General features: G+C 48.4%; 1 protein-coding gene across 1 annotated transcript; it reads left to right on the top strand.

The window, feature by feature from the left end:
* Window positions 1–9,374: 9,374 nt before the first annotated feature.
* On the top strand, window positions 9,375–11,077 carry LOC139165528 (abnormal spindle-like microcephaly-associated protein homolog). Its single transcript, XM_070748707.1, has one exon. The coding sequence runs from the start codon at window positions 9,375–9,377 to the stop codon at window positions 10,836–10,838; it is 1,464 nt and encodes a 487-aa protein (XP_070604808.1). The 3' UTR covers window positions 10,839–11,077.
* The last annotated feature ends 3,536 nt before the right edge of the window (window positions 11,078–14,613 follow it).

Here is a 14,613-nt window from a genome sequence, read left to right as displayed (position 1 = left end):
CAGGCCACTGAAGCTGACTGTAGATCTAAAGGTCAGCGGTTCAAATCTCATTACCGGCTCAAGGTTGACTCAGCCTTCCATCCTTCCGAGGTGGGTCAAATGAGGACCCAGATTGTGGGGGCAATAGCCTGGCTCTGTTAAAAAAGTGCTATTGCTAACATGTTGTAAGCCGCCCTGAGTCTAAGGAGAAGGGCGGCATAAAAATCAAATGAATGAATGAATGAATAAATAAATAAAAAGCATGGTGAAGAGGGATATAAGTCGTAACTGCTAGTGCTATTAATAGGGATGGTTCTCCCACACATGCTTTCCCCAAAAGGCAACTGGACTTTCCTTAGTTTTTTTCCTTTGAAAACAAGAGAGAAACGATGAGAAGCCAGATGTTTTCAAAAGAAAAAGCCGTCCTGCGGGATTGGGCGGCATACAAATCTAAGAAAGAAAGAGAGAAAGAGGAGGGAAGGAAGGAAGGAGAGAAAGAAAAAGAAAGAAAAGAAAGAAAGACCAGCTTCCTTTTGAAAAAAGACGCTTTGGAAAAACTGTAAGGGATGGTAAAAAGAAGGAAAAAAACAAACCAAATTTTGTGACATTTTCTGACTCGGTATCTGCCCCTTTACAGCGCCAAATTCCCTACTATCATTGCTTACACCGGTATTTCTCGTCTTCAGCTTCAAGATGTGTGGACTTTTTTTCTTTGGGAAGGGGGGGGATAATTTTTTAAAAAAATTTAAATCCCTCCATTTCCCCAGCCCAAAAACATTTCCCAGGTGAAGAAACACTGTCTTAAGACTATGCTTTGCTAGGTTATCAAACGGGAGACCAGGCTGTCATTCGTCTTCCAACCTGCTTCAAAGAAGGCTCAGAATTGGCCCCTGTCGGCTGTCCATCGATCCCAGAGGTCCCCAAAAGTGGCAACTTTAAGACTTGTGGACTTCAACAGCGTAGCTGGCTGGAGAATTCTGGGAGGTTGAAGTCCACAAGTCTTTAAATTTGCCACGTTTGGGGGAGGGAACACCTCCCCCATCTAATCCCAATAGAACAGAGTAGAATAGAATTATTTATTGGCCAAGTGTGAATGGACACACAAGCAATTTATCTTTGGTGCATATGCTCTCAGTGTACATAAAATATGCGTTCATCAAGAATCGTGAGGGACAACACTTAAATATTTGTCATAGGGGTCAAATAAGCAATGAGGAAGCAATATTAATAAAAATCTTAAACATACAAGCAAAAAGTTACAGTCATAAGTGGGAGAAAAAGAGTGATAGGAATGATGAGAAAAAACTAGGAGTAATAAGAGTGCAGACTTAGTAAATAGTTTCACAGTGTTGAAGGAATTATTTGTTTAGCAGAGTGATGGTGTTTGGGGGAAAAACTGTCCTTGTGTCTAATTGTCTTGGTGTGCAGTGCTCTGTAGCGACATTTTGAGGGTAGGAGTTGAAACACTTTATGTCAGGGGTCTCCAAACTTGGCAACTTTAAGACTTGTGGACTTCAACTCCCAGAATTCTCCAGGCAGTTAGGCTGGCTGGAGAATTCTGGGAGTTGAAGTCCACAAGTCTTAAAGTTGCCAAGTTTGGAGATCTCTGGTTTATGTCCAGGATGCAAGGGGTCAGTCAATACTTTCACCGCCCTCTTTTTGACTTGTGCAGTCTGCAGGCCTTCAATGGAAGGCAGGTGGGCAGCCGTTGTTTTTTCTGCAGTTCTGATTCTCCTCTGAAGATACAGACTTCAGAGGAGAATCAGAACTGCAGAAAAAACATTGAGGGCCTGTATACCACATGACGCATGCCAGCAACCGGATCACGCAAACAAGCATAGCCCCATCCATGGAATGCAGGCAGCAACCTAAATCATGTCTTTCCGTCCCCCACCCTGTTGTGGTTAGCTCTGGCCCAGCTCCTGCCCCAAGGACTGTGGATGTGGGGGAGACATCCACATGCTGCAGGCTTGTTTTGCTCCCGGTGGAATCTGCTGATGAAGGCTCCTCTGACCAAGAAGACATGAGTAACAGGGAGGAGGAGAGTGGGGCAGACAGCTCAGAAGGAGATCAATTCTCTAGCTCCTCCTTGGATTCAGAACAAGAGTTAACGATACAGCCACGCATGCGGAGAGCGATGCATAGGCAGCAACAACTGAGAGATTATTATCAAAGAAAATGAGGCCACCTGTGGTTGGGTGGGGCTGTGGTCATTAGTGAGGCTGCTATAAATAGCAGCCTGTGGGTTTGGCCATTGTGGAGGATTATCTGATCGTTGTGTTTCGTGCCTGCCTTGCTGACTTTGACCTTTTGTGTGCTGATTTTTCCCCGCTTTGAAATTAAACCAGAGCAAAGTGTGTTTCACTTTGTGAAAGAAGGAGGACTTTGAATTGCCTCACAGCTGCAAGCTAAGTATCACAGAACTGATAAGGGACTTGTATAAATTACCAGTTTGTTTGGAGACCAGTGCTCTTTGCTATACCAAAAGAGGGCTTAGTTTAAGTGAATTTTCATTATAAAGAACATTGTTTTGAATTTTCAAACGTGTGTGTGTCTGAAATTTATACCTGTGAATTTTTGGGAGGATTCTACCAGAGAGCCCGACAGAACACACCCAGGCAATGATAAAACCACAAACTAATCCCAGTGCCCCAAAGGTTGAGGGCGGAGCGCTCATGTAACACATAAATAGAGTGGGGAAGAGGACGATTGAGTGAAAAGTTCACCCAGGTGGATTGATCTGACTTGGGTGCTCTCCTTACCACGACACTTATGGCCACTCAACGTGTGTTCTGGTTTCAGGCTGATTCGTATAATACTTGGAATAAAGGAATTCTCAATGCATCTCATTATAAAACATATCCTCTTTATTTTCTCCTTACATTTCAACTCTGCACGCAGTTTTCTTTCCTCATCATTATTATCTCAGCAATTAAATAGATAAGCTTGGAAGTAGCATGAAAGACATTCCACAAGTCATTCTAAAATTTATGGCTAATTAAGGCTGGCCAGGAGTCATAAGGAAACAAATAATAAATCACACATCATGCTTACGCTTCGGAGCAAGTTTCAGGACGCAGCCATACTTTTTAGCAAGATTGAACAAATTCAGTGTCTCTTCCGTCTCGCACCCAGATGTGACATAATTCATTAATTCATTACTCTCTACTATCTCCACCCTCTTTCTTCCCTGCGTTTCCGCCATCTTCAAAAACGAGCATCCCTCCATCTGTGGTGTCCCCCATTTGAGTCACTCGAACTCATCTCTATGTCATTAGCTCCGTGGTCTACACTAACATTGCTAACTGTCGGTAGAGCAGGGTGATTTATGATATCTAAATCCCAGTCATCCTCCGAATCTGAAAACTCCTCACGCTGCAAGGGAATACACACAACGTGGAATAAGCCTTGCTACAAAGCTCAAAGTCTACCGTGCAGTACTGCCAGGGGTGGGCTACTGCCCGGACGTGGGGGGGGAGGCGCAGTGGGGTAGCGAAAATGAAGCTCTACCCCAGAGCACCCAATTTGCACTGAAAGATGTTGAAAGAATAATAAAAAATCCTGCATAAGCCACACCCACAGTGTGGTAGTAAAAATTTTGCACCCTGTTGTATGCCAGTGAGACGGTGTCAGGCCGAAAGCCGTCTGGTGGAGTTAGAGGCTTTGGCCTGCCACAGTAGCACAGTATTAGGGGAATTGGGAGGGGTAGTTGAATGACAGGAAAATTACTAGTCACAACAAATTCCTTTCTGAGAGCCCAAGGTCATCTTTTGTTCAGCATCAACTGAAGAGGAAGTCGGTGGAATCCCTGCATTCGGACTGGTCCTTGTGATGAATTTGTGGTTGTGGGGATGTGGGATGAACCTTAACCTGGGTGGGGAACTGGAAGGAAGTTAGTATCGGGATTGGCAATGGCATGACCAACGTGGCTCTGATAATAAATCGAACCTTATGTGAGAGAACTGGAATCTAATTTATTTCTCAGATGCTATTTGGGGCGTTGACACTTGGACTGTAGATGGGAGACATGCTAGGCAATTGAACCACTTCCACACGACCTGACACTGAGGTCCTCTCCGGAGCAGGCCTGCCATCAATTCCCACCCTGCTGATGCAAGCCCAGACACGCTGGGCAGGCCATGTTGCTAGGATGCCAGACCGTCGCATCCCTCAACAACTCCTCTATGGTGAGCTGTTTAAAGCAGTGTTTCCCAACCTTGGCAACTTGAAGATACCTGGACTTCAACTCCCAGAATTCCCCAGCCAGCATTCGCTGGCTGGGGACTTCTGGGAGTTGAAGTCCAGATATCTTCAAGTTGCCAAGGTTGGGAAACACTGGTTTAAAGGAAAGCGATCACACAGGGGACAAAGGAAGCGATACAAAGACGCGTTGAAAGCCTCCTTCAACACACCACCTCCTGGGAAACCCAGCACAAGATCGACCCACACGGCGCATCAAGGCTGCCACACATCGGAGGCCAGAAGAACATTCAGAGCATTAGAGAAACGAGCACTTTGTAAAGCCGGGGCTGCAAATGTGGCGACAATTGTGCCCAAGGTTCGATTACTGCAATGCTCTCTACATGGGGCTGCCTCTGAAGAGTGTTCGGAGTGTGCAAAATGCAGCCGCGCGAGCTACAGTGGAGACTACGAATTGTGCAAAATGCAGCTGCGCGAGCTATAGTGGGACTGGACTCCTAAGATCTGCCCACATTTCAACACCACTCGGGGAGTGTTGCCTATTGCATTGGTTGCCAATTGGTCTCCGGGCACAATTCAAAGTTCTGGGTGTGACCTACAAAGCCCTACATGGCTTGGGACCAGACTACCTACGGGACCGCCTTCTGCCTCGTGAATCCCAGCGACCGGTCAGGTCCCACAGAGTCGGCCTTCTCCACGTCCCGTCAGCCAGGCAATGTCATCTGGTGGGGCCTAGGGGAAGAGCCTTCTCTGTGGTGGCCCTGGCCCTCTGGAATGAACTCCCTCCAGAGATATGTACCGCCCCCCCTCCTGGTCATTCATAAAGCTCTGAAGACCCACCTCTGCTGGCGGGCATGGGGGCTGTGAGTGACGAGATTGTCTCTGAACGATGTTATGAATGATTGAAGTGGATGAATTATTATTATTATTTATTAAATTTGTATGCCGCCCCTCTCCGCAGACTCATATCAGACTCATATGTGAACGACTGCACATTTTGGAATGTTTAGGAATTGTATCGTTCTTTTAAAAAAATAATTAGATTTCTTTACATACGTTGCTTGCAATTTATCATGTTGTACGCCGCTCTGAGTCGCCTCAAGAAGGGCGGCATAGAAATCTCATAAATAAATAAATAAACAAATTTACATCATACCTGCTGTGAAACCTACAACGAAGGTGAGTTCTCCGTTCCAAATATCAGCTTGCCCCAAGGTTCCCCCCCTCCCCAGCAACTCATGCCAGGCTGTGCATAGGCCATGATGCCACAATTGCGGTGACATCACACCTTGAAGGTCACGGCTGGCCAGAATTCTCGGCCTAAGAAAGAATCGGCTGGAAGGCCAAACAGGAAGAAGATCTGTGCAAGTATGACCGCTGGGGGCAGATAACGGTGTCCGGTGGCCTTTGCCAACGATACAGGAGCCTTCCCAGAGGGCACGGGGGCACCGTCCTCTGCCCACTCACCCTCTTCTTTTGTCTTCACCAGGTCACAGACCAACACTCAACTTGCGTTGAGGAGCAACGCAGCTCAACCTTTCAGAGATCAACCAAAGGAAAAAAGAAACATCAAGGTAGTATTGACCATGACATCCTGGTGGGGTTGAGAGTGGGAGGCACCGTTTTACAGTGGTTCTCCTCCTACCTCTCCGATCATTCGCAGTGGGTGTTAGTGGGGTGCGGAAGAGGTCCACCCCAGGCCCCTACTTTGTCAGGTGCCTTAGGGGTCTATCCTCTCCCCTCTACTACTTAACACTTACCTATTTAACATAACTGCTTTGGTCGCGCTGATGGATGATCTCCGGCGAGCCCGGGATAGGGGATATTTCTCTATCCGGGTGCTCCTCGACCTCTCAGTGGCCTTCGATTCCATCTTTCTGCGATGGCTGGAGGGATTGGGAGTGATTCTCCTATTTCTCCCGTCGTTCGCAGTCGGTGTTAGTGGGGCAGCAGAGGTCCACCCCTCGGCCTCTCCTTTTTTGGGGTGCTGCAGGGGTCTCTCCTTTTCCTCCTATTATTTAACATCTACATGAAGCCGCTGGGTGAGATCATCTGATGGCACGGGGTGCGGTATCATCAGTACGCTCCACCCCATGTCCAGTCGGTGAAGCAGTGGAAGTGATGTGCCGGCGCCTGGAAGCTGTAAGGGTCTGGATGGGGGCCAACAGGCTCAAGCTTAACCCAGACAAGACCGAGTGACTGTGGGCATTTCCTCCGAAGGACTATTTGGTCTGTCCGTCCATTGTTCTGGGAGTGGGGGGAACCTTAACCCCCTCAAATAGGGTCCACAACTTGGGTGTCCTCCTGGATCTACAGCTGAGCCTGGATCACCATCTCAGCTTTGGCCAGGGGAAGCTTTTCCCAAGGACGCCTGGGATACCATTTGCGGCCCTATTTGGACCAGGAGGCTCTGTGTACGGTCACTCAGGCCCTCATCACCTCCCGTTTTGATTATTGCAATGCAGTCTACATGGGGCTGCCCTTGAAGGGTGTTCGGAGACAGCAGATTGTCCAGAATGCAGCCGCACAAGAGAGAGAGAGATTTATTTATTTATTTATTCATTCATTCATTCATTCATTCATTTATTGGATTTGTATACCGCCCCTCTCAGTAGACTCAGGGCGGCTAACAACAGTAATAAAAACAGCATGTAAATCCAATACTAAAACAACTAAAAAACCCTTATTGTAAACATACATATTAACAAACATACCATGCATGAATTGTAAAGGCCTAGGGGAAAGAATATCTCAGTTCCCCCATGCCTCATGGCAGAAGTGGGTTTTAAGGAGCTTCCGAAAGGCAAGGAGGGTTGGGGCTATTCTAATCTCTGGGGAGAGTTGGTTCCAGAGGGCCGGGGCCACCACAGAGAAGGCTCTTCCCGCCAGATGACATTGTTTAGTCGACGGGACCCGGAGAAGGCCAACTCTGGGACCTAACTGGTCGCTGGGATTCGTGCGGCAGAAGGTGGTCCCGGAGATATTCTGGTACGATGCCATGAAGGGCTTTATAGGTCATAACCAACACTTTGAATTGTGACCGGAAACCGATCGGCAACCAATGCAGACTGCGGAGTGTTGGTGTGACATGGGCATATCTTGGAAAGCCCATGATTGCTCTCGCAGCTGCATTCTGCACGATCTGAAGTTTCCGAACACTTTTCAAAGGTAGCCCCATGTAGAGAGCGTTACAGATGTCATCGATGTAGACAGAGTTTTTAATTATTGGATTTGTTATATATTGTTCACCTCAAGGTTTGACTACTGCAACACCCTCTATATAGGGCTACCTTTGAAAAGTGTTTGGAAACTTCAGATCGTGAACAATCATGGGCTTTCCTAGATATGCCCATGTCTCATCAACACTCCGTGGCCTGCACTGGCTGCCGATCATTTTCCGGTCACAATTCAAAGTGTTGGTTATGACTAATAAAGCCCTACATGGCATTGGACCAGATTATCTCTGGGACTGCCTTCTGCCGCACGAATCCCAGTGACCGATTAGGTCCCAGAGTTGGCCTTTTCTGGGTCCTGTCAACAAAACAATGTCGTCTGGCGGGACCCAGGGGAAGAGCCTTCTCTGTGGTGGCCCCGACTGCCTGGAATCAACTCCCCCCGGAGATTAGGACTCCCCCCCCCCTTGCCTTTTGCAAACTCTTGAAAACCTACCTATGTCGCCAGGCATGGGGAAATTGACATACCTCTAGCTGTTCCATTTTATGTATGGTTTGTTTGGATTGTAGAAGGGTTTTTTAAATTGTTTTTTAATATTGGATTTGTATCTTATGTATTATTTGTTGTGAGCCGCTCTGAGTCTTTGGAGAGGGGCAGCATACAAATCTAATAAATTATTATTATTATTAATAATTATTATTACCTAGGTACGCCCATATAACACCTCTCTCTGCATGCTGCTCTGGTTGCCAATTAGTCTCCGGTTACAATTCAAGGTGTTGGTTATGACCTATAACGCGCTACATGGCTTAGGACCAGATTATCTATGGGACCATCTCCAGCCACACACCTCTGAGACCAATAAGGTCACACAGAGTTGGCCTTCTCCGGGTCCTGTTGACTAAGCCAGTGTTTCCCAACCTTGACCACTTGAAGATACAGTATTTGGACTTCAACTCTCAGAAGTCCCCAGCCAGCATTTGCTGGCTGGGGACTTCTGGGAGTTGAAGTCCAAATATCTTCAAGTGGCCAAGGTTGGGAAACACTCAACTAAGCAATGCAGGGACCAGGAGGGAGGGCCTTCTCTGTGGCTGCCCCGGCCCTATGGAACCAACTACCCCATGATGTCTGTTCTGCCCTCATCCTACTGGCCTTCCAATTTTGCCTTCTTGGTGTTTTTGCCTTCGCTTTTGTTATTTATTTTATTTATTTATTAGATTTGTTACCTTTCCATTTAATAAGGGTAACTATTCCAAACGTCCTTCCATTTACTTATTTACTTACTTACTTACTTATTTCCCTTCTCGAGGAGACTCAGAGTGGCGTACGGCATTATAAATGCAAACAATATATGTAAAGAAATCTAACTATTTTTAAAAAGAATTATACAAAATTACTAAAAATTCTAGAAAACCCCCATGTGCCGTCATCTACATTCATCCAAACCAATCATTCGTAACATTGTCCAGAGACAATCTTGTCACTCACCGCCCCCATGCCCGCCTGCAGCAGAGGTGGGTGTTTAGAGCTTTACAAAAGACCAGGAGGGAGGGGGTGGTACGTATCTCCGGAGGGAGTTCGTTCCAGAGGGCTGGGGCCACCACAAAGAAGGCTCTTCCCCTAGGCCCTGCCAGTTGACATTGCCTGGCCGACGGGACCTGGAGAAGGCTGACTCTGTGGGACCTGACTGGCCCCTGGGGTGCAGGAGGCGGTCCCAAAGATTATGCAATCCACAAAAGGGCCGGGCGTGATTTCTCCCTTTTATTTTCTTGCCAGTAACATCAATAAAACAGAGATTGCTTTGTCACTGATATGTTTCAAATTAAACCGTCAGTCAAGTGATCTTGTTTCGACACCCTAACTGGGATCTTGCAGACCAAGGTCCTTCTCTGGAAGCCACGGTTGTTGTTGTTGTTATTATTATTTATTAGATTTGTATGCTGCCCCTCTACGAAGACTCGGAGTTGGCCAATAGACATCGGTCCCTCCTTGCTAACCGCTGCGTTTTCTCCTCTCCCCAGATGGAGACCTACGAGGATCACCCTTGGTGCTCCTACAACTATCCAAGTGGGGAAGAGGAGATGACAGACGAAGAAGTCCACCCCCATGACCGGCAGCTGGCCAAGGTCAGAGCCCGGAGTAACAGCCGTTCCCGCCGATCCTTCCTCGTGGACGAGCTGGACATGCTCATGGATAAGGCGGCCACCACCATCCAGGCCACGTGGCGAGGCCATCTCACCCGTAAGCAGCTCATGACAGAGCAGGCCGCAGCCTCCACCATCCAGGCCGCTTGGAGACGATACATTGCTCGCGAGTACCACACTATGCAGCGGCAGGTTCCTTCGCCTCAAGTCTATAGGCGCCGAAGATCATCTTCCATCTCCCTTGAGAGGGAGGGACAATCCTGGGGATACTCCGGGATGGACAGGGAGAGAGCGGCCCAGATCATTCAGGCACACTATCGGGGCTACATGACTCGCCAGGCCCTTGCCGAATGCCAGCAGGCAGCTACCACCATCCAAGCTAACTGGCGGGGATATCGTGCCCGACGGGACTTGACCCGAGCAGGAAGGCGTACTTACCACACTGGACGCCCACAGAAGACCTACTACAGTCCCCCAAGGTTTCCAACGGGGACCTACTACGGCCATCCCAGCTACATGCCCGGAAGCTCCTCCTGGGTGGGCCCGTACCCTAGGAAACATTGGCGCAAGTGTCTTGTGGGAGACCCTGAGGAGTGGAAAAGCAAGGTACCACGATCCCCGTCCTTCGTGGTCCAGCAAGAGGACACCGAGCCCTCCCAGCCCAAGACGTGTCCGCGCTGCGGGAGGTGCACCAGCATCCGTGTGCTCGTGGGTGTGGGCAAAGGGCCGCCATCAGAAACGGAAACGGAGGACAGTGAATGCGACAGGCACGCAAATGTCTCTCCGTCCAGGAGTCCCCGAAGAGTGTCCTACACCTCCCGGCAGGAGGCACCAACGTACAGCCAGTCACGCCGTTACGGACCACGCGTCTATCAGGCGCCTTCAAAAACCTACCATACGCCCGCAGAAGAGCAGACGCGGAGGCAGAGTCGTGAACCCAGCGTAGTCGCCAGTCAGCGGCTGACCCCCGGCGCACAAACCTCCGTACGCTTGACACGGGAGCGCACCAACATCCGTAGTTTGTCGTCCACCAGCGTCCAACCGCAGCAGCTGCAACAACCAGGCATGCCTTCCCAGGGCACCTCCGACTGGTTGTACGAAAACTACGGGGCCCGCCGGATGGGCGAAGGCCAGAGGCGTGTGTTCAAGACCAGGAAGCAGATGTGGCAAGTGGTACGCGCAGCCACGCTGATCCAGGCCTTCTGGCGGGGCTGGAGGGTCCGGCAAACGCTGCGCCTCCAAGAAGAAGCGGCAATCAAGATCCAGTCCGCCTATCGGGGTTACCGAACCAGAGCTTACTTGATGGAGGTGGGAATCATCAGCGAAGGGGAAACGGATTAAAACGCTTTCGGAGGACTGGTCCTCTTGGGAATGGGGAAGGGGAGAGGGACACCCCTTCCCACCTTTCTCTCCCTGCCTCCTCGAACAAGCAAGCTTGCATTCTAATAAATTGAGCCTAATTATGAATGGTTCTCAGTTTTGCTTACAGGGCGTCCCCGATGTATTCGTTTAGTGACCAACTGAAGTTCAAACAGCACTAAAACAAGGACTCAGGAACGTCGTTCACATTGACAACCATTGCAGCATTCCACGTGGTCGCGTGATCAAAATTTGGACGCTTGGCAACCGGCACGTACTGATGACAGTTGCCGTGTCCCTGAGCCATCCCTTTTTACGACATTTCTGACAAATGAAATAAAGGTATTAGCCCGGGGTGGGGGGCAGGTAGGAGGGCCCCTTTTGAAGCAGAGAATGGAGAGAAGCAATGCAGGTAAAATTTCCTCTGAAAATCCCCCCCAAAAAGATGTGGACCAGCACCGCCCGAACAGATCCATGACACTATTTTCACAACACCAGCAGATCACCAATGGTTCAGGCGATCTGGTCCGAACCAGGAGGTGTTCTGTCTCAGCAACGGGTCCCCCCAAGAAATAGGTCCACACACAGGGATTTGACAAGATTTAAGCATGTAATTCTAATAGTTCAATAGCAGGGAGGTTTAACTGTGTAAAATATATCAGTAAAAGCAAGAAATAAACCCGTTCTGTCTCAGCTGTTCATTAGAGCCTCAAGCAGTAAATCAACTCTCCAAATAGTTCTCTTATCACGAATCTCTCATTAACATGACTCACTCTGACTTGGCAGGAAGCCCGGAGGCAAAAATTTCAGTTTCTTAATGTGTAAATCACAAAAATAGTCCACGGGCACCATCCAACCGTCCAGTTCTCATATTGAATGTTGACTTTCTCAATCACTTGTCATGAGACTCCCCCTTATATAGCCAGAAGGCGTGGCTAATTGTTCTAGAGAGCTATTCGCACATAGACCTCTTCCTGTTCAGCCATTCCTGTCTGCTGATACCCCTGCGCACCCTGGCATTGAGAAGAGGCTCTACCTCTTCTCCTGAGTCCTTCATGGGCAGCTCTGGAGATGCAACAGGCCCTGGTTGGCTTTCAGCTTCTGACCCCACATCATCTCCGACCTTCTAGCTATCAGACTCAGGTGTCAGGTACACAGGCCTAGGATACCAACCCACACACGTCTCTCGATCCTTGGAATCCGTGATCAGCTGCTCAGGATGCGGACAGGCCACAACAGGAGGAACCCACCCCTGCCCCTGTCTCCAAGTCCCTTCTCCGGGTCCCGTCGACTAAACAATGTCATTTGGTGGGACCCAGGGGAAGAGCGTTCTCTGTGGCGGCCCCGACCCTCTGGAACCAACTCCCCCCCAGAGATCAGAATTGCCCCCACCCTCCTCGCCTTTCATAGGCTCCTTAAAACCCACCTCTGTCGTCAGGCATGGGGGAATTGGGATATTCCCTTCCCCCTAGGCCTATAAAATTTATGCATGGTGTGTTTGTGTGCGTGTTTGGTTTCTTAAATAAGGGTCTTTTAAATTAATTTAAACATTAGATTTGTTACATGTTGTTTCATTATTGTTGTTAGCCGCCCCGAGTCTACGGAGAAGGGCGGCATACAAATCTAATAAATAAATTAAATAAATAAATAAATAAAAGAAGACAACAGAGCCTCGGCAACAACGAGACGCTGGCTACTATTTTATTGGCCTGTTTGCTTGGAAACAAAATATCCCGCACAGCCATTTTGTTCCTGGCACAACTACTGTTATGTTGTCGACTGTGCTTTTGGGACACAGCTGATTTCATGGTGTGGAGACCGATGGGGGGAGCAGAGGTCACGCTGACAGAAGAGTGTAGAGGTAGTCCTCTAACTTACAACCATTCATTTAGTGACCGTTCAAAGTTACGACACTAAAGAAAATGTGACTTATGACTGGGTTTTAAACTTATGGCCAATTGCCGTGTTCCCTGCTGTCCTGTAATCAAAATCCAGCTGTTTGTCAACTGATTCCTATTTGCAACAGCTGCAGTATCCCGGGCACAAGCGATTGTCAAGCCGATACGGAAGTTGGGGATAAATTAACGGCTCGCCTCACTATCTGCAGAAGGCCTGATGTTTATGGGAACTTGGGAGGGGGGATTTTCAGGAGGGTAACAGATGCAGCCACAAAGCATCCTTTCGAGGGGTTCAAGGACATCCTATGCCCACCCACCTGGGCGGAAGTGGAAGGAGAACTGGCCACGCTGGCACAATCTGAGTGGGCAACGTGGCAAGTTTGTGGGTGGGGGGACAAGGGATGGGAACTTTCAACTGAGTGGGAAGCTCAGATTCAGGTTTCTCGGCGTAGGTGCCAGGATGGCTCCAGCAATAAATTGGAATTTTGAAGAGTACTTTACCTTTTACATAGAAACATAGAAGATTGACGGCAGGAAAAGACCTCATGGTCCATCTAGTCTGCCCTTATACTATTTCCTGTATTTTATCTTACAACCCACAGCAACCCACAGCAACTGAATGTTTCAATTCAGTTGCTGTGGGTTTACCAACCACGTCTGCTGGAAGTTTGTTCCAAGGATCTACTACTCTTTCAGTAAAATAATATTTTCTCATGTTGCTTTTGATCTTTCCCCCAACTAACTTCAGATTGTGTCCCCTTGTTCTTGTGTTCACTTTCCTATTAAAAACACTTCCCTCCTGAACCTTATTTAACCCTTTAAGATATTTAAATGTTTCGATCATGTCCCCCTTTCCCTTCTGTCCTCCAGACTAGACAGATTAAGTTCATGAAGTCTTTCCTGATACGTTTTATGCTTAAGACCTTCCACCATTCTTGTAGCCCGTCTCTGATTTGGAACTTTGAGGAATACTTTGACTTTTGACTCTGATTTAGTTCGGATGCTACCTGGAACCATGACAGCTATCCCATGTTGTGACCTTCTGAAGCCAAGCTAAGTCAAGGGGGAAAGCCAGGATCGCTTAACAACCATTAAAACTAATTTAACAACCATGGCAGGGTAGGGGGCCACACGGGCCAAAACTCACTTAATAGCTGTCTTGCTTAGTCACAGAAAAGCTGGGCTTGACTGGGGTCGTAAGTCAAGGACTAACCTATAAATAAGGTGGAGGGGAGGAGGGGTTTTCCCGTGGGGTCTAGAAATGCAGCTGTGCAGCTCAGGATAGTGACATTATTTTTGTCCTTAAAAGAAGAAGAAGAAGAAGAAGAAAGGACAGGCAAGCCCTAAAAAAGCCCACTCCCACTCAGAATGCAAAGGTTGTCCCATCGTCTTTGGGTGAAATTTGCGCAGTTCTCATCAAATGTGCACAGTGAATGTCTCCTCCAACCTTTGGTGACATTTTTTTCATGGTGCATTTTCTCTGTGATCAAAAAAGCCCCCACCCCAGCATGTCGGTCCTTGTGTCCAATTGCAGAATGCCCAAAGAGGGTCCCTGCTGATGGCTGGCAAAAGTTCAAGGGGTCAAAACCCACTGCTGTCCATCCAATAGGTCTAACTGTTTGAAGAAGTCCAACGTGGTGGGCAAGGAGCCTCCGAGTCCTGTGTGTTTAGGAATGATGTCAGGGAGGGGGGAGGAAGAGGAAGGGGTAGTACAGATCACTTTCTCGCTTGGAAAGGTCCCGGAGAAATCTGACTTGATCACAGTGAGAACCAAAATGCCGGCCTAAGGTGACCCCCTTTCTAGCAAAGTTCTTCCAGGTGTGCTACGCTTTCCGATTTGAAGGTCAGCTTGGGCCCTC

Source organism: Erythrolamprus reginae, chromosome 3 (assembly GCF_031021105.1).
Source record: "Erythrolamprus reginae isolate rEryReg1 chromosome 3, rEryReg1.hap1, whole genome shotgun sequence".
Taxonomy (NCBI): Eukaryota; Metazoa; Chordata; class Lepidosauria; order Squamata; family Dipsadidae; genus Erythrolamprus; species Erythrolamprus reginae.
This window is presented reverse-complemented; position numbering and strand designations above follow the sequence as displayed.